Source organism: Coffea eugenioides, unplaced genomic scaffold (genome assembly GCF_003713205.1).
Source record: "Coffea eugenioides isolate CCC68of unplaced genomic scaffold, Ceug_1.0 ScVebR1_3403;HRSCAF=4609, whole genome shotgun sequence".
Lineage (NCBI taxonomy): Eukaryota > Viridiplantae > Streptophyta > Magnoliopsida > Gentianales > Rubiaceae > Coffea > Coffea eugenioides.
The window spans coordinates 17,103-43,830 of NW_020863978.1; the positions used below are offsets into that span (position 1 = coordinate 17,103).

At 36.2% G+C, this 26,728-nt stretch overlaps 3 protein-coding genes and 1 pseudogene across 3 annotated transcripts; 2 read left to right on the top strand and 2 right to left on the bottom strand.

The window, feature by feature from the left end:
* The first annotated feature begins 1,081 nt into the window (after nucleotides 1–1,081).
* Nucleotides 1,082–7,118, top strand: LOC113757889 (protein NIM1-INTERACTING 2). The gene is made up of 2 exons (XM_027300965.1): nucleotides 1,082–1,620; nucleotides 6,999–7,118. Exons 1-2 carry the CDS (start codon nucleotides 1,255–1,257, stop codon nucleotides 7,116–7,118), a joined length of 486 nt encoding a protein of 161 aa, XP_027156766.1. The 5' UTR covers nucleotides 1,082–1,254.
* Nucleotides 7,119–7,617: 499 nt separating this feature from the next.
* Nucleotides 7,618–8,593, bottom strand: LOC113757893 (beta-D-glucosyl crocetin beta-1,6-glucosyltransferase-like). Its single transcript, XM_027300968.1, has one exon. It carries the CDS (start codon nucleotides 8,435–8,437, stop codon nucleotides 7,904–7,906), a length of 534 nt encoding a protein of 177 aa, XP_027156769.1. The 5' UTR covers nucleotides 8,438–8,593; the 3' UTR covers nucleotides 7,618–7,903.
* A 5,101-nt stretch (nucleotides 8,594–13,694) lies between these two features.
* On the top strand, nucleotides 13,695–15,113 carry LOC113757891 (beta-D-glucosyl crocetin beta-1,6-glucosyltransferase-like). Its single transcript, XM_027300967.1, has one exon. The coding sequence runs from the start codon at nucleotides 13,722–13,724 to the stop codon at nucleotides 15,111–15,113; it is 1,392 nt and encodes a 463-aa protein (XP_027156768.1). The 5' UTR covers nucleotides 13,695–13,721.
* Nucleotides 15,114–24,359: 9,246 nt separating this feature from the next.
* LOC113757892 lies at nucleotides 24,360–26,308 on the bottom strand (annotated as a pseudogene).
* Between the last annotated feature and the right edge of the window lie 420 nt (nucleotides 26,309–26,728).

Sequence of the window (26,728 nt, forward strand, 5' to 3'; positions counted from 1 at the left end):
ATTCCAATCAAGAAAGAAGTGCAAAACTAACGTCCATTCATATTGCTATATTTTTAGATAAGATTTTTGGAATATTCTCTTAACATGTTTTTAATGATTTTTTTTAATCTTACATGTATCATATTGTCACAGTATATATTTTGTACAAAAACTCTGAAGTACTCCCATCTAAATAGATTGTAATAAATTCTTGAGAATTTTGTAAAATAAAATAACAAATGAGTTATTCTTTTTCCTTTTTAAATTTTTTCAGTGAATCAATCCCATAAACAATTCAATCATTGGACTCAAAGGCAATATATTTCTAACCCCAAATGTTTTACAATCATCAACAACCAATTTCGCTATACATTTTATATACTTAAACAACAATATATAAAAATATAATAAATGTTTTTGCTCGGCTCGTGAAATTTGTATCTAATTATCAATTCCTCAATCTGACTTCAAATAAATCCTATTGAGACCATCAATTGTGTGTTACCATGGTCATTCCAGGAAAAAAATATATATGTAACGTAAAAATTAAATCAGTTTGGCTAATGGACATCCAATAAACACTTGATAAGAAGGGTGTTAAATATTAGTTTTTTTAAATAAAAAGTATAATTAATTTGAAAAAAACTATTTAAATGTAAGGGATGTAACAATTATTACTGTGTGTCTTGACATGATAAGCTAAATATATAATTTAGCTCTTGACATCGTTGAAAAAAAAAATCCAAATTAAAAATTTCAAAAGAAACATTTGTCAAAAGCTGAGTACAGAATCAACTTTCCCATGATGATGACAGGACAAGTAGGGACAGAGCTGTCATCATACATCCTCCCACCACAACCACAACCACAACCACAAGGTTCACTACCACAGAATCAAAATTCTAGTTCCAACCAAAAGACAAAAAGTCTTTCAACCACCCAACCCCCAGTTTTCTTCTCAACTTGGGCCGTGTCCATTTCTGTTTCACGTTTCGGTGGTCACGTATATCGACCGCAATCTCCTTACGTCACCTTCTTGGCGTCATCCTCTGATCACACCGGAAGATATTTTATTTTTCTCTTTCCTGACTCCTAAATCCACCTCTCGTTTTTAAAACTATTTACTTGCGACATTTGACAAACCATGTCAAAAATAACATCGCACTAGCGTGCGCAGCATCATTTTCTTTCTTCTTTCCTTCTCTTTCTCGCCGGAGAATCAAGAAAAGTGCACCCTTATCAGCGACCTAGCCTCGTATTCCGCAGTTGTTGTACATGGAGGTGGAAAAGAGAAAGCGGTTTGATGAAGAAGCAGTTAATGGGAAAAAGGTGAAGGGTTCGAGGAAGGAAGCTGACGGAGGAGAGAAGGCGGCAGCGGCTGCAGTGGGGTTGAAGATGGACGAGGCTGATGGTGGCGACGATGATGGAGAGGTGGAGGAGTTCTATGCTATATTAAGGAGAATCCAGGTGGCAGTTAAGTATTTCGAGAAAAGTAACGGCGGGAGCAAGAAGAACTCGACGGCGGCTGTCGCCTGGAGTCCTAACTTTGAACGGGAAGATTTTGAGGTGGTTAACGGGGTTAATAGTCAAGAAAGAGTGGAAGACAATGTGGGCTTGGATCTTAATGCCGACCCTGACCCTGTTCCTGAATAGTGAATAGTAGTGCTGTTCAAGAAAACTTTAATCATCCCTAGTTTCCATGTTTGCCTTTTTTGTTCTTTTGTTGCTCCATGGTGTGTTGATGGATGATTCCCTGATGTTATGGCATTAACACTAAACTCGTCTTAACTGCGATCTTATTTTGTTCTTTTCTTCCTTTTCTGTTTTGTATTTTTTAAATACAGTAGTAGTATGTGTAAATTAAGTCTGTTTGGATTGTAAGTTATTTGGGATTATTTGAGATATTTTTACTGTAGCACTTTTTGTGATGTGATGTATGTGAAATAAAAAGATATTGGGAAGATAAAAAGGTGTATTGAAAATTGTAAAGATGATGTAAGCAAATAAAATTGGGGAAATATGAAGCAATCCAAACAAACTTGTCAGATGTTTAATAGTGGAGTCATAGAGAAGAACGGTTCTGAAAAATTTTAAAGTTAGATTTTTTTTTTTTATCGTTTTCAACAACGTTAGCACGAAGTTTGTCTGGTGAACTTTCTGCCAGCTCCTTGGGACTTGCGAGGAAGTTTACTAAATTGGAGCCTAGGGTGCAGAGTGCAATCCTGTTGGCTCTTGGTTGCATGGTCAGTTAGAAAAAATGTGGAAAAGAAACAAGGGATAGCTTCATAAGCTTCCTCCCTTAAGGTTACTGTCAATTGTAGCCATCTTCCTTGAAGTTTCTGATAATTAAAGGTTTTTGAAATTATCCCAAGAAACCACAATCGTACAGGGATTGAAGGTTAATTTTGAAGCACTATCAAGGATAAGAGAAATGATCAAGGTAAATTTGATGGACTCTTTAAAGGTGTCTTTTGTGTTTGGATTGCATTTTTTCTGAATTTTTTGTAGCGATTTGATGTATGTGAGGAAAAAAGGTGATAGAAAAATGTGTTCACAGAAAACGTAGCAATTTTTTGACGGAAAATGACTATCCAAACACAGCTGTTTTTCCTTGCTAGTACCGGTACGGTCACGCCAGAGTGAAATTCTTGATAAAGTTCTGAGCGCACAAAGTAATTAGAAAATCTCATAGGACAAAACAATTTGCCATCAAAGGTGAAATAATATTTCTAAAACGTTATGATTCGCAAAAAAAGAAAAAAGAACTTGTCAAACTTCTCCAAAAAAAAAAAAAAAGAAATGAAAATTCACTTAAAACTTGTCAAACTTGTGGATTTTGGAATATTATGCATGATGGCAAAAGGGTTGTTCTCAAGTTAGCAGGCGTAATAAGATTTTTATTTTTGCCATTTTTTTAAAAAATTTTTGAGCACCACAGGGCTTATAGGAGACTGCCACAAAAGTGAACCGCTGTACAGAGACAAGAAACTAATTGATTTTGCAAGGTTTAATACTCAAGAATCTAACATAATGTAATTGTTTGTGTACTGATATTCTTATCCCTACATTCCATTTATCTTCCCAATAGATAGATATCACAGTATAAACAAAGCTTGTAACTCTTTGGAATGGGTGGTGGTCTTCTCATTTTTGCGAATGTATTGGGAATCCAAAGCGAAAATGTTGACAGGTATAAAAATTAATTGCACAAGCAAATTAGGTTACATTACATAGAGTCAAAGCCCAGAGAGGCTAGAGGATTAAATTTAATATGAAACTCCTGAATTGTATATATGGCTGTGAAAGAGTTCGATAAAAAAAACCACCACTAAACTGATGTAAATGTATGATATTGACCTAACGTCCAAACTCTTGGCAGTCATATTTCTCCATAGCTATGACTGGGAGGGCAATAAGATATTAGTACGTTTTTGTCTTTTCATCCTCAGATCCATTAAATATAAACTGTAGAATATATCTTCAGGTGTAAATAGTTGCACCCACATGCATGCCGGTAACCCACAGAAATGATTTGGATTTTTTTAACGGGTGATAATAAGCATTTGATAATACAATTAAATCACATTCAATTTATTATCTGGAACATTTATCCGAATTATTATTATGGAACATTTATTAGACAAATTCAAAAAAAAAAAAAAGAAAAGGAAAAGAGTACGGTGCGTTTTAAATGAGCCATGACCCGTTCAACTCCCTCTATAACAAGTTTGATCCGAATGATAAGTAAATTGATGCCTTCGAAGATAGCGTGCAGAAACATCCGATGGAACGTGACAAATATAACAAATTTACTATTGTATTATGCACCCACTTCTTCCACTATATTATATTATATGTATTTCTTGACGACTCAAAAGTCTGCTATTTAACTCGTCAAAAAGATCAAGAAAACAAATTGGAGCGGAGAATACCTGGCGCTTCCGTTATTCCCCTGACGTCACAGTCCATGCGTAAGCATTTCTGCGTCACTACATCTTTTTTTTCTTTTTTCAAATAATAAAAATCAAAAGCAAATCCGGTGGATTTTTAGTATCGAAGACTCCAAGTCAGTCTCTTAACAGGTGTTTGCTTCGTATTCCAATCTCGGACTCGAAATCGACATTTTAAAGCCTGCTGTGGTTTTGATTCTGCCTTTTACACGTGTATAGGGCTTGTTTGGCAAATAAAATTTTAACCAAATTTATTTTCTACCAGTTTTTTAATAATTTTAATTACAATATTTTCAAAATTTTCTTAAAATTTTTAAATAATACACTTCAAAATACCAACAAAAAAAATATAAAAAATTCTCTTCTCCTTTCTTCTTCTTCTTCTCCCACGTCAACCCACCACTATCTCCGGAGCTAGTCACCTTTTTCGACGTTGGTGCCAGTGGTGGTAGAGGTAAGATTTTTTGTCCCTCTCTTCTCCCTCTCTCTCCCTTACTCTCCTCCTCCTCCCATACCCTCTTCTCCTCTCTTCCCCACCACCTCTCCTTTCCCCGCCACCTCCCCTCCCTCCCTATGCAATTTGGCTTGCCGACCAAATCTACCCTTTTCCTCGCCACCCTGTCCCTCCCCTCCTGCGTAATCTGGCTCACGCGATCTACGTAGAGGAGGGAGGGGCAGGGTGGCGGGGGAGGGAGAGGGGAGGAGAGAGATGGTGGGAAAGAGGGGAGGAAAGGGGGAAAGGGAAGAGGAGGAGGAGAGGAAGGGAGGGAGAGGGAAGGGGAGAAGGGAGAGGAAAAGGTTTAAAAAAAAAAAAATTCTGCTATTGCTGGCGGCCGGAGGGGGAAACAAAGGATAGTAGGAGAGGGAGAGGGGGAGAGAGAAAAATGCAAATGCAAAAAAGAAAATTTGTTGTTGCTGCTGCAACTTCTGGCTAGGGGAAGGAGAAGGGGAGGAGGAGGGAAGGGAAGGGGGAGACAAGGAGAGAGAAAAATTGAAAAAAAAAAATTCTTGTTGCTACTGCAACTTCTGGCTCGGGGATGGAGAGGGGCAGAGGGAAGGGAGAAAAAGAAGAGAGAAAAGAAAAGAAAAGAAATTTCATTTTCAAAATTTTTTCTACAATTTTTACAGTAAGTTACAATAAAATTTTAGACAAATATCTAAAAAACTCATTTGTCAAACGAGGTCATAGTTTGGAAGTGAAATGAGTTTCATTTTATTAAAAATTTAATCAATTTGAAACTTTGCACTACAAGTGAGGAATAATAAGAGGTAACATCTAACGATTTCATTTATATTGAATTATTCCTATAATAACATATAAACAAAGTACGAATACGTTTAATTTTGATATTCATTCTGTCCCATTACGATACCCATATAAACAAATACCTCCTTTAGATCTATAGTCAAAAATAGGTTATGGGACTAAATTGGCGTACTTGTTATATGTGAGACTATTTTAAATTTTTAATATGTGAAAGACCCCAAAAAGGATTTTTTTTTTTTTTAAAGAATGTGAAGTACTATTTTGGTCATTTTCCCTATAAAAGACGTACAAATTCTTCTTAAATTGTTTAGTATGAAAATGTTAAATCCTGAATTGTGGAGATTTGAAACACCTCATCTATCATTGATATGTATGGTGGCCCAAAAAAAAAATTTTTTTTTTTGAAGCTTGCCATGCAACATAGAGGAAAATTATGCACACTCGTGTTTAATCGATCGATACATCACTTTCTTTTTATGAAGAAATTTGATCGTGACAAATTTGGCAAAGCATAAGGTCCATGAATTTTTCTTCTTTGATGGAAAATGAACCCAAACAACCCAAACCAAACAATTCACAACCTACGGACATGTATGAAAAGGAAATATTTGTGGAAGAAAACAACATATCAGGCGATAGCTCGCTTTTAAACGAGCATTTTTCACCCAGAAGCGAAACCTACGGCCTGTAATGCGACATAAGAAATGACCCAATAAACTATTTGCACTAGAAATAAGAGGTTCTTCAATCTCAATTTTTAACAAGACAAATAATGGTCCAACTTCCTACTTTTGTCGTTGGAACTTTGTTTGCAATCCAGATTTCCAAATTTCATCTTCTCGGTCAAATTCCAGTGGCTCAAACCCACGAATGTAAACATACAGCGCTATTTTGCGACGATGGGAGGTGGAACTTTTTCCAATATTTCTACCCCCGACACATAGTTTTAGTAAACGTAGAAGTGTGAATAAGAGGAAGGACTACGAATTCTCTAGTAATAACTTGAGATTCAGCCCAAAAGAAGTTTGACTAACTTGAGAGTAATATATAGCTTGCGAATTCTCTATTGTTTTTTATACTTGTAACTTGATGGATTAAAGCTTTTAGTTTACATAGACGGTCTTTAAATCGTGCCACAGTAGTCAAAATAAAGCATTTTAAACTTTATTGGAAGATGGCGATGAAGGTTGTTATATCGTTCTGTGGGCACGAATAGATGGACCGAGCTTCTCGAGCCTAGCCACAGACTTGCAAAAACAGCACAACAAAAGAGGCAAATAGTCGGGCTAAATCTTTCCAACGACTCCGATGTCCAAGTCTAACTAGAAGTTCAGGAGTTGAAGGCGAGCATTTAAACCGCTTAGGGGATTTATGTCCTCTAGCTTTGAATATGAGGGGGACGTACCTCCTTTTTTTGTTATAATTCATAGGTGTTCGCATCCGTTTTACGATTTGCGACTAATTCTGTTCGAATCGAATCGAATCCCTTATAAAGAAAAGCTCTCCCAACATTATTTTTTCTATTTTCATGAATTTCGAATCGAAAATCTCATGATTAAGTAATCCAAGCTCCTACCACTTGCACCAAAGATTACCCGAGACCTCATGGGACATACCTCCTTGGAACCTTATTCAAAGATCACCGTTTCTATTTTCACTTATTACTGAGTGGTGCATCTTTGGACCGGGTTGACGCAAGTCAGGATGGATACCCCTATGACGGGAAAAAAAAAAAAAGAAAGAGCATGAGGTGGAGGGGACATTTATGCCCTCTTGATGCAGTATGAATTTCGAAAATCGAGGATAATGTGTCGGTCACAAAGAATCATAGACTTGTGGCATGTAGTATCTGTCACATGTCAGATCCAGTGTCAGAGGTGGGCGCGAGTCACGTGCCCACGAGAACGATTGGGTTGGGTTGAGCACATCTGAGGCTTTCGGTAATTGCATGAGGAGCCGAGGCAGTAACCAGGTGGTTCCACAACTGTCAAAATAGCAACATTAGTCCGACAATTGGCAAAACAATTATCTCACAAGAATAAGTTTTGATCGATCGAGGATTTTTATGAAAAAACGCAATTACTAAATGCGTTTAAAAAGAAAAAAAAATCTTAGATTAACATATGTTTGGCCCAATATATATTTTAATGCCTTGTGCATTATGGCTGAGCTTTTCATAGGGGAGTTTCAGAGTGCAGGGTTTATATTACCACCCATATTACAAAGGGATTGTGGGATCGTTGACCTGAAACTCCCCTACCAAAAGTTCAGCAATTAAGCACAAGTCATTAAAATATAATGGGCCAAATATCTACAGGATTTAAGAAATTTTTTCTTAATTATTTAGGGATGGTTTGATCATTGATCTGCCACAATGTTTGTCGGATCAATTCTGCCAATTTCACATTGTAACAACCTGTATCAGTAACGCCGATGGCATCAATCGAAATGAATACATATTACAACTGCAGTTTAGCTCCATAGCAATCGGTACGGGGTTTTTAGGGGAAAAAAAAAAATGCTGTAATGATAATCCTTGGCTTGTACTATCAGCATATGAAAGGTTAATCATTGAATATCTGTCTCAAACATTTTCTATCATATCTATCCATCCCAGATTCAGCAGTTCTGCTACTTGTTCTTGCTGCATAAATTCTTTAGCTTCTTTATTGCTTCATGCAACACTCCTTCTCCTCCTCTCATCTTGTTAGTTGTTACTCAACTCTCTAGCTTTTTCTCTCAATAATTCTCCCACTTCATTCTCCAAAGCAACCATTTTTATGGCTTTAGCCACCTCTTCCCTATTTGTCTGCCCGTTTTCACCTCTCAGAATCTCAATACCGACACCAATATCTTCTGCAAGTCTAGCTTGAAGAAACTGGTCATAGAACATGGGCAAAGCTAACAATGGAACCCCAAAATACATGCTTTCTGTCACAGAACCCCATCCACAATGACTCAAGAAACCACCAGTACTTGGATGCTCAAGAATTTTAGCCTGTGGTGCCCATCCATCCACCACTATCCCTCTCTCTTTCACCCTCTCCAGAAACCCTTCGGGTAAAGCTTCTTCTAGGGCAATAGAATCTCCCACAGGAAACCTAAGTACCCATATGAAGTTAGCATTGCTCAGCTCCAACCCATGTGCTATCTCTTCCCTTTCTTCCTTCGACAAGTAGTATTCGCTCCCAAAAGAAAGATAAATCACTGATGATTCATCTTTACCATTCAGAAACTTCATGATATGGGAATTATTCTCCTCCTCCTTGGTATCATCATCTTGAACATTAAGAAGATTTAAAGCTAACACCTTCTTGCCACAGGAGAAAGAAAAGTGATCTATATATTTCCCCTCAATTTCCCTCCAGCTTTTCACCAAAACAAAAGAAGATAGTTCAAAACAATAGGAAAAAAAGCAGCATCTTCGGGTAAACTTTCTTTGGATTCCTGGGACATAGCTATCATTTTCTTCGTTTCATAATCCCTGTAATAAATTGTTGGAAAAGGGTAAGCCTCATTAGTACCATCGATTCTACAGTTAACGGCATAATAAAAAAAAAGACAAGTTTACTGCAGCAACTATTATGAAAAGAACAGAAGGGATATGATTCAGTGCTGCCAGCTCCGATATCCATGACTGGGGAGCATCATAGATTAGCAAATCGGGTTTCAAAGTGCTCAGGATGTTTTGGAAGTTTGCTTTTCCCATATATTTGAGATGGAGTGGGAGGTTTCTTGTGGTGTGATGCTGGGGAGGGAGTTCAGGCAGATCTGGCAAATCAAGTTGTACCAGTTCTATTGATGAAATCTCATCAAAGGTTTTACTTTTCTTGATGAAATTCAGGTTGATCTCAGTAGAACAAAAGCATATGTGGAAGTTGTTTTCGGAGAGTCTCTTGGATAGCTCTAAGTAGGGAGAGATGTGGCCATGAGCTAGCCATGGGAACATCAAAACTCTAAATCTAGGAGCACTAGATTCACTCATTGTTCCCTCCATGGATGATTGAATGGTTGGGAATCCTAAGGCTTTGTTGGTTCTTTAGATTGGGATGTATATACAGCTGGGGTAGTATGATGATTTTCTTTGTCCTTTAGAACGGGATGTATAATCGAGGAGTGCTCTGTTAGTTTTCTTTTATATTCAGAATGGGATATGTGAACAGGATTCTTGCTTTTGGTGTAAAAAAAAAGCTTAAAAGACAGACTTGGCGTACAAATTCACGGTTGAATGTATAAATCATCTGCTATATGTCCTAATTATATGAAATTTCTTACCTCATTATACACGACCAGCCATAAATATGTTTTTCATCATCATATATCATTTTAGTAAGGACTAATATTGTACACACGGTGCATATATAGTATGTGTGAATGCATGCCATGAAATTCAAAATTGAATTTAAACTTCAATTTTTGCTTATATGACATGGATCTTCTATATATCCATGTATGTATACACGGATTATATAATATTAACCATTTTAATTACATTTGGCAAGCTTTACTATGACCATTGAACAACTTATATATTATCCTATTTAATAGTCAATTAAAACTTGCCAACTAAATAGTCAAGAGTCTAGTTGGCAAAATAATGCTTATTTGATAAGATAAAAAGGTGCTCAAAATAAACCACACATTCACAAGTTTTGGTGTTTTCTTTGCTACAACGATAACATTCTAGGGAGGACATTTGATAAACCACACAAGCTTTGGTGCTTTTTTTTTTTTTTTTTTTTGGCTACAACGATAACATTCTAGGGGAGGACATTTGATAAACCACACATTCACAAGTTGTGGGCTTTTTTTTGCTATAACATAACATTTATATAACCTAATTTATCCTATTTTAGGGAAGGGGGAGGAGGAGTCTAAAAAAACTGTATAATAAACTAATACAAAAGGGTGGTTTGGCTTCTCTTTTAGATTTTTTTTCACTATAGGTAGAGTTTAAACACTTGATCTAATCCTACAAGTCCAAAGAGGGACTCAATCCCTTTTTGGCGGCCACTAAATTAAAGCTCGGTGGTTTTGGATACGTTCGGATGTTTAATAAATAAAAAGGGTTATTATCACTTTATCTCTTTAAACTATATCACTACTATCAGTTTACCCCCTAACGTTATCTTTTAGTCACTTTACCCCCATAAGTAATTCAACTCAACATGTTAAGAAATTTTGGACAAAAATACCCTTTTATTTTATAGCATTATTACATTATCACTTTATTCATTTAGATTATAGTGATACAATCACTTTCATTCCTAAAATTATTTTCTAAACATTTTACCTCATCGTTAATCTAACTAGTATGATAAAAACATTTTAAATATATTTACCCTTTTTTATATATAATTAAAAATAAAAAAGTTGGAATGGTTATTCTTTTTCTTTTTTTTTTACTTTAAGAAATCGAAAAACATAAAAATAAAAGGGTTATTTCAAATTTCTTTTTTTCACATTTATTAATACTAGGAAAAGAAAAAGAGATAGGAAAGACGGAGACAAAAAATTAGATTTTGCAAAAAAAGAAAATAAAGAAAAGTCTAATATTATCGTATTACTTTAAGGTTGTCGAGATTATGATTGAAATTTAGTGGTAAATAAAAAAGTGAAATAATTTTAAAATAATAAAAGTATTTAATTCTTTTTTATTTGTAATTTTTAAAAAAAGAATTGAGCTCTCTCTCTTTCCCTCTTCCCTTCCCCCTCCCACTCTCCATCTTTCTATTTTTTTCAATATTAATAAAATTGTCAAGAAAAAAGAAATTAATACTTTGACCTTTTTTCTTAATACTAAAAAGGAAAAGAGTTACTTTAAATTTTTTATTATGCAAAGAGGAGGGTATTTTCTTCTAAAGTTTTTTTAACTTGTTAAGTTGGTTTAATGATAGGATAAATTATCGAAAAAATAACTCTCGGGGGTAAATTGATAATGAGACTATATTTTATGGGGGTAAAGTGATAATAATTTTAAGGGTTAAACATGTCTTTTCACTTTAATTAACAAACTCCGTTAAGTTTGACCGTTAGTCTTGGAGGTAAAATGACTAAAAGATAATGTTAAGGGGGAAATTGATAGTAGCACCAAACGTTAAGGGGGTAAAGTGATAATAACCCAAATAAAAATGATGTGTGTGCAAGTGTGTGAAATTGAGATAGGTAGAAACCGAGAGTGAGAGTGAGACTGAGGGAAAGAAATCGTGGAGTGGGTGAGCGAGGGAAAGACCGAGAGCCGAGAGATTTTGGGGGGGGGGAAGTTGAAGTATTGGGATTTTTTTTTTTTGGAGAGAGGAGGGCTAAGAGATGGAGGTTGGAGTAGTTGTGAGTTTTTTTTTTTTTTTTTTTTTTAGCTTAACGGTACATCTAGCCTAGTCTAGCCTACTCCTACTCCTAAGGGGAGGGGAAACCTACTCTATGGGGTGGCTCAACTGAGCCGGGGGAACCTGATGGGGACTAAACCTACCTTCAGACCAGACGGGTGCACCACACACCCGTATGGATTTAGAACAAACCTCATATTGAGGGACATTGATGGGAGGCAAGGTTTGAACCCTTGACCTTCCACCCCACAATTAATGTGGTGGCCAACTCCACTAAAGGAAGTTGGTTTGGAGTAGTTGTGAGTTGGTTGGGTATTTTTTTGACCAAAAGAGAAAGAGAGATAGGAGAGCCGAGAAAGAGTTTTTTGGCTTGGAGGGAGTTGGGGTCTTTTTTTTTTTTTTTTGGTTCAAGAAAAGAGGGATGGGATTGAGTGAAGTGTTAGGTTGAGTTAACAGTATAGTAGTTGAGAAAAATTTGGCATCTACAATATATTTTAAATAAAGTTATTTTTACTAAAGCAAACTTCAATCTTTTAAATATTTTTCATAAAATAATTTTATATTAGCAATTATAATATTTAGGGACAGTTATATTGAAACAATATACTTAAATAGTTAAAAATAAAAATAGTTATAAGTAATTATAGGTGATAAGTAAAAATAGTTTTTATAAGGGCAAAAAAAATTCATAAAGTGTCATTAAATATTAACCTCAAACCTCTTACTCAGGCTTTATTGATAGGTTGCAATTTATTCATTTATTTTATTATTAATTTTTCTCTATTACCTGACCTGATGTGAATTAATTATTAGATTCTACTCGCTTTTCGTAATTTACATTTATTTCAGGGAGTAGAACAAAAATATCACAATCAAAGCCAATTTGACAATCATCGGGAAAGAGTTCAAATAACAGGCAATTAAAGGTATTTTTGGAACAAGGAGATACAAGACCTTTTTGGTAATTCATAGTAGACGGCATTAAAAAGAGGAACCAAGGGCTGAAGTCAAGGGTCTTCTTCTTCCTCTTCGGAAGGAGAGCCGCCGCACATCAAAGGAAGAATTGAGGGCAAGGAAGAATTGAGGGCAGGAAACTAGTACTAGCTTTTCTTCTTGGTTTTTCGTCTTTTAGTGCAGCTTTGGATTTTTCCTTTTTGGCTTCTCGTTAGTAGTTTTCTTCTCCTCGTATGTTAGGAGAAACAATAAAAAAGACTCAAGCACTTCCCGTAGCTTTTCTTTTGGTCAGTATTCCATCGAATTGAGTTCATCCATTTACCAATTGATGGCTGCGGTTTTCTCTCTAACTTCTTGTGGGCTTTGTTCATCGGACATGAACTAATCTCTCCACTCTGGTCAAGGGACAACGGATGTTTTGGTTTGTCTAAAATTGTGAGATCGATTTAATTTTATCTTTTCCTTTTATTTATTGGTATTCGCATATTCCTTGATTGCTATGCTTATGGTTATTTAATTAATTGATTGTCTTGGATCCGGATAATTAATTGATTTGGTAATCTATTGTCAATTAGGGCATTAAATCCATAATTGTTTAATTGCTCTAAAATAGTGACAACTGGCATGATTAGATTTGTGTTAGGGGAATATGCGGGCTAATCTAAAATAACCCTGGTAGTGCGTTATTTGGTTAGAATAGGGCTCCTCTAATACGTAGGGCAATTGGGGAATTAAATTCTATGGGCGTATTTAGGATTATTTCTCAATTAGAGCAGTGGTTAACGGGCGTACCTTGATCACCGACACAGTAAGGAGGGGTTGACTGCCATCGCTTGTTTGGTAGTTATAACCTATTTATTGATAAATAATTGGGATTGCCTTTGCGTCGATGATCAATTAGGTGAACCATTGCTGAAGTTATTTCTTGGCTAGATCCTTAATTATCACTCGTTTGATTTTAGTAATTTGTTATTTAATTTTTAGTAGTTTCTTAAATTTTATTTGAATTTCTTTGATTGTCACCTTCTGCATAAAAACACCCCCTTGTCACTGTGAACTTGAAAAGAAATAATTACTCCAAGTCCCTGTGGATTCGACCCTGCTCACCGCTATCTACAGAAATCACTTTTAGTTTGAGCAGGTTTTATTATTGCACAGGCTTCGACAACCTGTCATTTATCCCATTCTCACTACCCAAGCAAGCTAAATAAACAAAACTGTAGCATATCCAAAATTCACCCATCCATGGAGGGCACGGAAAGAGAATCTAATGCTCATACATTCAGAGTTTTAATGTTCCCATGGCTAGCTCATGGTCACATCTCTCCCTTCATAGAACTATCCAAGAGACTCAGCAAAAGCAACTTCCAAGTATACTTATGTTCTACTGAGATCAACCTGAATTTCATCAAGCAAAGTAGAAAGTTTGATGAGAACTCATCTCATCATTCAATAGAATTAGTACAACTTGATTTGCCGGATTTGCCTGAACTCCCTCCACACTATCATACCACCAAAAACCTCCCACCCCATCTCCAATCAACCCTCAGGCGTGCACTTTATATGGCAAAAACCAACTTTCAAAACATCCTCAACACTTTGAAACCTGATTTGCTAGTCTACGATGGTTTCCAACCATGGGCCTCAGAGCTAGCTGCACTGAATCATATCCCTTCTGTTCTTTTCCTAGTTGTGGGAGCGGTGAACTTGTCTTCCGTTTATCATAGCCTTAGATGCAGAGTCTCTGGTGCAAATGAGACTTACCCTTTCCCTGCAATTTTTTACAGGGACTATGAGATAAAGAAGATATTAGCCAAGCTACAAGAATCCAAAGCAAAAGAAGGTGACGAATTTGATGTTTTTAAGAGCATTGAACTATCTTCTGATATTGTTTTGGTGAAAAGCTGGAGAGAAATTGAGGGGAAATATATTGATCACTTATCTTCCTCTTGCGGGAAGAAACTGATTGCTGTAGGACCTCTTAGTAATCCAGAAGGCGACAGCAAGGAGGCGGACAGCTACTCCCATATCATTGAATTTCTGAATAGTAAAGATGAAGCATCACTGGTTTATGTTTCTTTTGGGAGCGAATATTTCCTGTCGAAGGAAGAAAGGGAAGAGATAGCAATAGGGCTGGAGCTGAGCAATGCCAACTTCATATGGGTGGTTAGATTTCCAGTTGGACATGCCATTGGCCTTGAAGAAGCTTTACCAGAAGGGTTTCTTGAGAGGGTGAAAGGAAGAGGGACAGTGGTGAATGGATGGGCACCACAGGCTAAAATTCTTGGGCATCGAAGCACGGGTGGCTTTGTGAGTCACTGTGGATGGGGATCTGTGATCGAAAGCATATATTATGGGGTTCCATTGTTGGCCTTGCCCATGCATCTTGATCAGCCCCTTCATGCAAGACTTGCAGTAGAGATTGGTGTTGGTATTGAGATTCTCAAGGATGCAGATGGACAGATAAAGAGGGAAGATTTTGCTAGAGTCATAAACGAGGTGGTTGTCAAGAAGAAAGAGGGACAACTACAGAGACAAAAAGCTATGGAATTGAGTAAAAAGTTGCGAGAAGAAGGTGAAGAAGAGTTGCATGAAGCAATAGAGAAGCTCAGGTCATTGTGCAGCAAAAACAAGTAACAAGACATGTATTCAGCTCTGAGCTGAGGTGGCCTAGTTTGATATGCAGCAAGAACAAGTAAAAATATCTGGTATTCAGCTTTGATGACTTGGCCTGGTTTGATAAGAACAACTGCTCCCTTCTAGAATTTAGTCTTTTTGCTATCAAATTTATTTGTATTCAAGCACGTAAAATTGTTATCAAATGGGCGTCCGTATTGTTTCGAATGCGTGCGTATTGAATCCTGAATTGTGGTGATCCTGTTACTAAGGAAAACTATACATACCCTATAATTTTTGACGATGCATCATCAACGGTACTATCCGGCAGTTCAACGGATCACAGCAAAAGGAAAACAAAATAATGGCCGAAAGGAATGATCATTTAGATTTCTAACGTGCTTAATTTGCAATGAGAAGTATATTTTCTCCCGTGAATTACGTAAGAAGTTAGTGATAATATATTCATTAGCATTCTCAGAAAATCACAGAGTTAGTCTACTTTGTCAAATTTTATGTTAAATGTTCATGACATCACGTAACTTCTTATGTTGAGGAGAATGATCAAAATTCATGCTTTTTTCTAGTATTCCTGTTAAATACCAAATGGATGTTCATTAAAAGAAGTTTTCTTTTCCTTTTTTTCGTACTCAACGTTGGGTCTTAAAAGTGCGCCCCAATACCTAAAATTTTACACACAGAGGACCAAAATGATGCTGTATATATCTCAATCTGGTTTTATAGTAATTGGGATAAAGAACCTATTTTCAACCATTCTTATTACGTTAAAATATAATCATGTACAATTAATTGGAAAAAAAAAAAATTGCCTGCATATAATGATCTTCTTCAGTATGCCAAAACAAACATCCAACCAATAATGTAGCAGTTCAATTGAAATAATTCCCATTTGACACCTACAATCAACCTCGAAAATTTTTTTTTTTCTTTTCTATATTCTGACTGATTAAATTTTTTTTTATTTTTTACATTTTAGTTTTTTGTTTGTTCTTGAATTGCTTGATTATGGTATGGATTTTGTAGGTTGAAATTCACTCCATTGCCATCCCCATGTGTTGATAGAAACCAAATATCTGCAGAAAAATCAAAATGCCTCGGCGACAAAATGGCCACATTCTGCATTAAACTGAGCTGTCCGATATGGCCCAATGGAAAATTTCACGACTTGTACAGGCTGTTGTATTTCCAATATTTGTCACCTAACAAATACGACAGTTTAAAGGGCCGCCTTCTAACTTTTGAGACTATTAATTGCTTTTGTGGTCCAATGGGCTGGGGAGTGGGGCGTTAGTGGTCCAACGAATTTTCAGATTCGCTGCCGATTTCCCCACCGCACAAATGAAGCATCGCAAAATTTTCAGCTTGAACTTTGTCCAAATTTCCACCCCCTAATAGTAATACTTTTTGAGTGAACGTAAAAATAAAACAAGCTATGTATGATTGACTAATAATTAGGATTATAAACTTTCACAAATCGATCTGTATCCTGAATTGGTTCATCCCATTTAATCAAACTTTCATGCATCAATTCATAAAAAAAATTTTATGTTTTTCAGGAACACATTTTTTCAATCGATCTCACATACATTAAATCGTTACAATATATTTTTCAATAAAAACTCCTAAAAGTAAAAATAGCAATCTAAACAGATAAATTCTAAGTTTACTATCAAAATCAATAACTAGTTCTGTACACTCGTGAATAGGGCAGCCCAAAGCCCTAAAACCTCCACTAGGAGGATGATGCTTCTACTAGCAAAACTTAGTCCAAGTAACAGCTGGTTTTTTTTTTTAACCCTAAAGGTACCACCTTACCTACTAAAGACAATGCTAAGCCGTCCTAAACTCGTCTGTTTATTTGATGCATAGGGGATGTCATTAATATCTCTTTTACCTGTTCGTCTAATAATCAGCTAACACTACTCGTATTTCAAATCTTTCGTGATAGTGGGAACCAATTCGACATAATTGATAGGCTCTAGGCCATCCGCCTAAGCTGCCCTTTTTTGGTTTAATCTTGGAAAATAGGACAAACTAACTAGTTGGTCCGTCCAGCTACTCTCTTTTCTTAGCTTCTGCTTAGATGATCCAGCTCACTTCGTACTTCTTGTATTTGAAGTGTACTCTATCTAAGATAGGTGTAATTGAAGTTCAAGGGTTTGATCGGTTGATTTATGCGGTGCATTACTTGCTTGCCTTCCATTCATATACTACCTTTCTATTTCTCAATTACTGAAGGATCCTCAGCAAACTTGCTTACGTGACATGAAATTACCTAAATTAAGGAGTGATCTGCGTATGGTTGAAGAGCACCCAGCGATTGTTGTGGTCAAAGGAAGGTGCATGAGTGGGAATGGGACCTTTACACCACCGAGGTTAGAGCACATATTATTATCACTTAGTAATTGGAGTGATTCCAATAATGTGGTCAAAGATCAGGTTTGATCAGGTGCTATAATGGACTTCGCAGACTGTATAATTGATTCAGAGAAATGAACTGGGGAACAGTTTGTAGAACTCTGCGTAAGAAAAAAAAAAGATTTTTAAACGGACGTATCTGTTTCAATCGGGTAAAAGTATAAAAATGGTTGTCAATATAATTGTTTTTGAACGATATAATACTATTTGAATAAATTGTAAGATACTATTGACTACCTGTTTAACTTTACAATAACTAAGTGATATTTCATCACTGTTCATATGAATTTCATACATAACAATTGCGTAATGTTTGATGGCCAGTCAAGTTGATTCAACCCAAAGAGTGGTATGCTACCTCATGTTTGAGGTGCACCGCTCTAGATATTGAGCAAAGATCATGGATGCGTCTGTGTCTTTTTCTTTCTTTTACTTCAAGCTCCTAAATCTTGCCCCAGCTTTAACGGTTTCTTGAAAGCCTCAACATTGAGATGATCATTCATAAATTGAAGGTCAGAAGTGAGGATGGCCATCTTTGCTGTGCCCTTGCTTTGTCGGGAGATCCTTTTCTTTGCTTCTCCCACCAGTCTTCATCTTCTTTTACAAAGGATTTGTTTGGTTTGAAATAATTAAAGTGGTTATACTTGCCGCCTCCGTTGGCGGAATCTAGCGGCCCGTGAGACGCGTGGTGTAAGTGTAATAGTTGTACCTCGTGCCAGAACACCGGAAAGGGGAACCAGGAATCATTCATCAACAGCAATAGCAGGGAATTCATGTTGAGGATTATCAAACATATAAACAAAGTACGAATACGTTTAATTTTGATATTCATTCTGTCCCATTACGATACCCGTATAAACAAACACCTCCTTTAGATCTATAGTCAAAAATAGGTTATGGGACTAAATTGGCGTACTTGTTACATGTAAGACTATTTTAAATTTTTTAATATGTGAAAGACCCAAAAAAGGATTTTTTTTTTTTTAAGAATGTGAAGTACTATTTTGGTCATTTTCCCCATAAAAGACGTACAGGTTCTTCTTAAATTGTTTAGTATGAAAATGTTAAATCCTGAATTGTGGAGATTTGAAACACCTCATCTATGTACAATCACATTTACTAATCATTGATATGTATGGTGGCCCAAAAAAAAAAAAATTGAAACGTGCCATGCAACATAAAGGAAAATTATGCACACTCGTGTTTAATCGATCGATACATCACTTTCTTTTTATGAAAAAATTTGATCGTGACAAATTTGCCAAAGCATAAGGTCCATGAATTTTTCTTCTTTGACGGAAAATGAACCCAAACAATTCACAACCTACGGATGTGTATGAAAAGGAAATATTTGTGGAAGAAAACAAGATATCATGCGACAGCTCGCTTTTAAACGAGCATTTTTCACCCAGAAGCGAAACCTACGGCCTGTGATGCGACATAAGAAATGACCCAATAAACTATTTGCACTAGAAATAGGAGGTTCTTCAATCTCAATTTTTAACAATGCAAATAATGGGCCAACTTCCTACTTTTGTCGTTGGAACTTTCTTTGCAATCCAGATTTCCAAATTTGATCTTCTGAGTCAAATTCCAGTGGCTCAAACCCACGAATGTAAACATACTGCGTTATTTTGGGACGATGGGAGGTGGAACTTTTTCCAATATTTCTCCCCCCCAACACATAGTTTTAGTAAACGTAGAAGGGTGAACAAGAGGAAGGACTACGAATTCTCTAGTAATAACTCGAGATTCAGCCCAAAAGAAGTTTGACTGACTTGAGTGTAATATATAGCTTGCGAATTCTCTATTGTTTTTTATACTTGTAACTTGATGGATTAAAGCTTTTAGTTTACATAGACGGTCTTTAAATCTTGCCACAGTAGTCAAAATAAAGCATTTTAAATTTTATTGGAAGATGGCGATGAAGGTTGTTATATGGTTCTGTGGGCACGAATAGATGGACCGAGCTTGTCGAGCCTAGCCAGAGACTTGCAAAAACAGCACAACGAAAGAAGGCACATAATCGGGCTAAATCGTTCGAGACGACTCCGATGTCCAAGTCAAACTAGAAGTTCAGGTGTTGAAGGAAAGCACATAAACCGATGAGTAGAAGTCACCTTTGACTGTTGTTTTGGGACCCGGGGCTGGCAACCATTCCGGAAGCTTGTGTGCATTTTACACACGGTGTAACATCATTTGTACACGATGTAACACTAGAACAACAACGAGTAACACTAGTACAATATTTTGTGGGTCCCACAAATATTAAAATCTGGACCTTACAAATTTTGTTGGCCAAATCTTGGCCATTAACTGACAGGGACGGTAACCGTCCTTGCCCCTCTCCCTTTGTTTTGGAGGGGGGGGGCGCATTTATGTGCTCTAGCTTTGAATATGAGGGGGATGTACCTCCTTTTTTTAGTTATAGGTGTCCGCATTCGTTTTATGGTTTGCAATTAATCTTGTTCAAGTTGGATCGGGTCCTTTGTAAGAAAAAGCTCCCCCAACATTATTTTTATCATTCACATGAGTTTCGAACCAGAGATTTCATGGTTAAAGGATGCAAGTACCTTTCACTTGCACCAAATATCATCCGAGACCTCATGGGACGTGCCTCATTGGATCCTTATTCAAAGATCACCGTTTCGACTCTCATTAGTTATGGAGTGATGCATCTTTGGAGCGGGTTGACGCAAGTCAGGATGGATCTCCCTGTGTCGGAAAAAAAGAAGAAAGAAAGAGCATGAGGTGGAGGGACATTTATGCCGCAACGGATCTTCTGTCCCACATCCTGTGCTACTCTGTGTCCCACTTTTTATTATATTGTTATTTTTCCTATATAAATATCATGTTTTAATTCTTTTTTGTTTCCTTAAGATTCAATAAATATTAATTAATTAAAGCATAAATACAACAACTTCAAAAAAGTAATATATAATAAAAAATTAAAAAATACAGCAGAAAATTCATAAAAATTTTCATTTTTTATGCATTTTGATTTTTTGAGTTTGTTAAATTTTGTGTATTACTCAATTAATAGTTATTGAATTTTAAGAAAATAAAAAAAAAATTAAAACATGATGTTTATATAGGAGAAATAGCAATATAATAAAAAGTGAGACAGAGAGTGGCACAGGATGTGTGACAGAAGATCCGTTGCGCATTTATGCCCTGGATGTAGTATGAATTTCGAAAATCGAGGATAATGTGTCGGTCACAAAGAATCATAGACTTGTGGCATGTAGTATCTGGCACATGTCAGATCCAGTGTCAGAGGTGGGCGTGAGTCACGTGCCCACGAGAACGATTGGGTTGGGTTGACCACATCTGAGGCTTTTGGTAATTGACTATGTTTTCAGAACCGGACCGGATAGCGATTCGGCCGAGATCAGGGGTCAGAGGTCAATGGGTTCGACCGGGGGTCGATAGGGGTCGAACCGGATGACGTCATAAATAAAAATTATTTAAAAATTAAAATATTATATATATAATATCTAATAATATATTGATATTAATAAAGGTATATTCATATATATTTGATGTTTTAAATATATTTAACAAGAAAATACAAGGAAATTAGAACAATCAAGTAGCAATTTATATTATTTAATAAATATTAACAAGTTTAGAATTAAAATTATGAATTTAATTGAAAAATACCATCAAATTTTAGGACAATATTTATGAAGTATCAAATATTTGAGGTATATCAATAAGTTTTAACAATTTAGGGGGTCAAAACATAATATTAAAAAGTTTGAATTTTTTTAAAAAAAAATTACTGTTGAACCAGAAAAAACGATTTTTTCCGGGTCAAACCCGGTTTTTGACCGGGTGTCAAATTTCCAGTTTTTTTATATGACTCGAACCGGCTACCTGGCCGGTTTCCGGTTCGACCGGCCGGTCCGGTCCGAGTTTTAAAACAGAGGTAATTGCATGAGGAGCCGGGGCAGTAACCAGGCGGCTCCACAACTGTCAAAATAGCAACATTAGTCCGACAATTGGCAAAACAATTATCTCACAAGAATAAGTTTTGTTCGATCCTAGGCCCATCCAGGGTTTTTATGAAAAAACGCAATTACTAAATGTGTTTAAAAAGAAAAAAAAAATCTTAGATTAACATATGTTTGGCCCAATATATATTTTAATGCCTTGTGCATTATGGCTGAGCTTTTCATAGGGGAGTTTGAGAGTGCAGGGTTTATATTAGGGATAATTTCAGAAACCTCCCCTGAGGTTTCTGACACTTTCACTGACATCCCCTGAGGTTCTCAAAATTTCACTTACCTCCCTTGATAAAAAATTGGGCCCCTTTTCTGACGTCATCAGGGCCAAAATTACAGATATATCCCAAGTAGTTGGGGTTAATTACTACCGTTTATGTTTAAGTTACATAATGAATTTTCTTATTCTTTACGTACCTATTCTTGTCATGCAAGATTACACGCCTGACTTCAAATTACGTACTTTGCAAGAAAATGTCTGTGGAGTCATTTGTTACAAGACAAGAAGTTCAATCAAATAAGAACAATTTATGTACACAGGTGGGATTGGGAATTCAAGCTTGTCCTTTTTGGTATTTAGAATAATGTTTTTATATGAACTCAAGGAAGATGGATAGCCTATTTTGCAAGGTTATTAGGTAATTTACCTTTGTGGAATTCTTGATATCAAGCCATTTGATTGCTAATGTGGACAGGTGGCTTAAGCGCGTAATAAGTGCCATGGATTCGAAGTTCGGCTGAAATATCACATATCGAACGAAGTCTTTATTAGAAACCTAATTAGAAACCTATTAGAGTTCAGTGAGCTCTCGTACTAAGCTCCACCGCCAACCCTCCATTTCGAAAAAAAAAGACAAAAGCAAAACAAAAGCAAACACACGAAGCGCAGAATAACGTTGAAACCCGCAAGCGGGATTCTGTGTTTTTTCTATTTCAAGGTTAGCTCGCATGCGGGTTAATGTTATATTTGAGCGCGAGAAGAAAAAATTGGTAATTAGGCTCTTTGGGCATTATAAGTAAATATTTAAATTAATGGCAGTTTTATTACACCAATATTATTGTATTATCATTATTATGATTATTGTATTATTTCTTATGCAAATATAACATTTAATTATTTAAATTTGATTTTATTTTTACAATTTATAAAATTTTTATCACTTATATAATATTTTTAAAACCCTAATACATCTAAATTTGATTTTATTTTTCAAATTTATAAGATTTTTATTTAAAAAAATGGGATACGGATAAGATATCCGGTTGGTTCGATTTGCATAGGTGCATATGAGAATATCCGAATACTCCTGAAACCCGCAAGCGGGATTCTGTGTTTTTTCTATTTCAAGGTTAGCTCGCATGCGGGTTAATGTTATATTTGAGCGCGAGAAGAAAAAATTGGTAATTAGGCTCTTTGGGCATTATAAGTAAATATTTAAATTAATGGCAGTTTTATTACACCAATATTATTGTATTATCATTATTATGATTATTGTATTATTTCTTATTCAAATATAACATTTAATTATCCAAGCAGTTTGATTTTATTTTTACAATTTATAAAATTTTTATCACTTATATAATATTTTTAAAACCCTAATACATCTAAATTTGAATCTAATTTTCTACAAGTCATACTTATAAATGCGAAATCTAACAAAAAAGTTAAATACAATTTTTGCAGGTCAAATTTAACAAATGCGAGCTATTTGCAAAATTTTAAATATTTGCAACATTTTTTAAAACAAAAATTAGAAGCTTTCTGCAAATAATTCCCTACCTCTCAAAAAATACCAAAATAAAAAAGATAAGAGCTCGCATTTGCTTCCTAGAAATAATTCCCTAGCTCTTAAAAAAGGAAAAAAAAAATTGAGAAGAGCTCGCATTCGTGGAATGCGAGCTCAATAACCAGAGCTCGCATTCCACGAATGCGAGCTCTTGTAAGCTCGCATTTGTGAAATTCACAAATGCGAAGACCCCCCTGACGGAAATTAAACCCAAAATCACCCCTTTTGTAGAATTTTTTTAAAATTCATCACAAAGTTGGAAATTTCTCAATAGAAATACAACTTGTCTGGATTCCTTTCACTCTCTGATATCATTACGGTTGCTTTGCGATTACAGCGGCAAAACCTGTTTTTAATGGAGAAAGATGTAGGTGAATTCCATGATTCTCCCCTATGGCTTGAAGAGGCCATGGTTGCAGCTAAAACTTTTTACTCAGAGCTCTAATTGTAGCACAGCAAATGCACTTGTTATCACTCCAAATTAGTAGCAAAGAATGTTAATAGCTTGAAACCTCAGAGGTAGTTAAGTTGCTTTGCTTTATATGCTATTGCTACTGAAACAGCAAACCTTCTGGCCGTTGCAATTTGCAGCTAGCCGTTGCAAAATCTGCCAAATAACTGTTGCATGGCACATCTGGTGCATGCAATTTTTTGTATTGCACTTACCCCCCCTCAACTTTACTAATTAGTCCAAATCATTTATTCTTCTTTGAATCTTCTACTAATACAACTTCTGCAAAGGGTAGCTATGGAATAAAAATACCTTCTCACACATGAAAATAATATTTTAATCTGATTTGGACTGGATTGTTACCACAAAATCAAAAGCAAGGGAGGTAAGTGAAATTTTGAGAACCTCAGGGGATGTCAGTGAAAGTGTCAGAAACCTCAGGGGAGGTTTCTGAAATTATCCCTTTATATTACCACCCATATTACAAAGGGATTGTGAGATCGTTGATCTGAAACTGCCCTACCCAAAAGTTCAGCAATTAAGCACAAGTCATTAAAATATAATGGGGCAAATATCTACAGGATTTAAGAAATTTTTTCTTAATTATTTAGGGATGGTTTGATTATTGATCTGCCATAATGTTTGTAGGATCAATTCTGCGAATTTCACACTGTAACAACCTGTATCAGTAACGCCGATGGCATCAATCGAAATGAATACATATTACAACTGCAGTTTAGCTCCACAGCAATCGGTACGGAGTTTTTAGGGAAAAAAAATGCTGTAATGATAATCCTTGGCTTATACTATCAGCATATGGAAGGTTAATCATTGAATATCTGTCTCAAACATTTTCTATCATATCTATCCATCTCAGATTCAGCAGTTCTGCTACTTGTTCTTGCTGCATAAATCCTTTAGCTTCTTTATTGCTTCATGCAACACTCCTTCTCCTCCTCCTCTCATCTGGTTACTCAACTCTCTAGCTTTTTCTCTCAATAATTCTCCCACTTCATTCTCCAAAGCAACCATTTTTATGGCTTTAGCAACCTCTTCCCTATTTGTCTGCCCGTTTTCACCTCTCAAAATCTCAATACCGACACCAATATCTTCTGCAAGTCTAGCTTGAAGAAACTGGTCATAGAACATGGGCAAAGCTAACAATGGAACCCCAAAATACATGCTTTCTGTCACAGAACCCCATCCACAATGACTCAAGAAACCACCAGTACTTGGATGCTCAAGAATTTTAGCCTGTGGTGCCCATCCATCCACCACTATCCCTCTCTCTTTCACCCTCTCCAGAAACCCTTCGGGTAAAGCTTCTTCTAGGGCAATAGAATCTCCCACAGGAAACCTAAGTACCCATATGAAGTTAGCATTGCTCAGCTCCAACCCATGTGCTATCTCTTCCCTTTCTTCCTTCGACAAGTAGTATTCGCTCCCAAAAGAAAGATAAATCACTGATGATTCATCTTTACCATTCAGAAACTTCATGATATGGGAATTATTCTCCTCCTCCTTGGTATCATCATCTTGAACATTAAGAAGATTTAAAGCTAACACCTTCTTGCCACAGGAGAAAGAAAAGTGATCTATATATTTCCCCTCAATTTCCCTCCAGCTTTTCACCAAAACAAAAGAAGATAGTTCAAAACACTTGGGAGAAAAAGCAGCATCTTCGGGTAAACTTTCTTTGGATTCCTGGGACATAGCTATCATTTTCTTCCTTTCATAATCCCTGTAATAAATTGCTGGAAAAGGGTAAGCCTCATTAGTACCATCGATTCCACAGTTAACGGCATGATAAAAAAAAGACAAGTTTACTGCAGCAACTATTATGAAAAGAACAGAAGGGATATGATTCAGTGCTGCCAGCTCCGATATCCATGACTGGGGAGCATCATAGATTAGCAAATCGGGTTTCAAAGTGCTCAGGATGTTTTGGAAGTTTGCTTTTCCCATATAAAATGCACGCTCGAGGGTTGATTTGAGATGGAGTGGGAGGTTTCTTGTGGTGTGATGCTGGGGAGGGAGTTCAGGCAGATCTGCAAATCAAGTTGTACTAGTTCTATTGATGAAATCTCATCAAAGGTTTTACTTTTCTTGATGAAATTCAGGTTGATCTCAGTAGAACAAAAGCATATGTGGAAGTTGTTTTCGGAGAGTCTCTTGGATAGCTCTAAGTAGGGAGAGATGTGGCCATGAGCTAGCCATGGGAACATCAAAACTCTAAATCTAGGAGCACTAGATTCACTCATTGTTCCCTCCATGGATGATTGAATGGTTGGGAATCCTAAGGCTTTGTTGGTTCTTTAGATTGGGATGTATGCCTGTAACATAATATTTATATAACCTAATCTATCCTATTTTAGAATATTTATATAACCTAATCTATCCTATTTTAGGGGAGAGGGAGGAGGAGTCTAAAAAGACTGTATAAGGAGCTAACACAAAATGGTGGTTTGGCTTCTCTTTTAGATTTTTTTTCACTATAGGTAGGGCTTAAACACTTGATCTATAGAGGGACGAGGTTACTAAAGTCATAAATAAGGTGGTTGTTGAGAAGAAAGAGGGAGAACTACAGAGAGAAAAAGCTAGAGAATTGATTAAAAAGTTGAGAGAAGAAGGTGAAGGAGAATTGCTAGAAGCGGTAGAGAAGCTCAGGTTATTATGCAGCAAGAACAAGTAACAATATCTGGTAGTCAGCTATGATGACTTGGCCTGGTTTGATAAGAACAACTACTCCCTTCTAGAATTTAGTCTTTTTGCTATCAAATTTATTCGTATTCAAGCACGTAAAATTGTTATCAAATGGGCGTCCGTATTGTTTCGAATGCGTGCGTATTGAATCCTGAATTGTGGTGATCCTGTTACCGAGGAAAACTATACATAGCCTATAATTTTTGACGATGCATCATCAACGCTACTATCTGGCAGTTCAACGGATCA

Excerpts from the sequence above, each read along its gene's own strand:
- LOC113757889 (XM_027300965.1), top strand. The coding sequence starts at position 1,255 with ATGGAGGTGGAAAAGAGAAAGCGGTTTGATGAAGAAGCAGTTAATGGG. Across the intron at positions 1,621-6,998 it reads TTAATGCCGACCCTGACCCT|GATAATGTGTCGGTCACAAA; the intron begins GTTCCTGAATAG and ends TCGAAAATCGAG.
- LOC113757893 (XM_027300968.1), bottom strand. The coding sequence starts at position 8,437 with ATGAAGTTTCTGAATGGTAAAGATGAATCATCAGTGATTTATCTTTCT.
- LOC113757891 (XM_027300967.1), top strand. The coding sequence starts at position 13,722 with ATGGAGGGCACGGAAAGAGAATCTAATGCTCATACATTCAGAGTTTTA.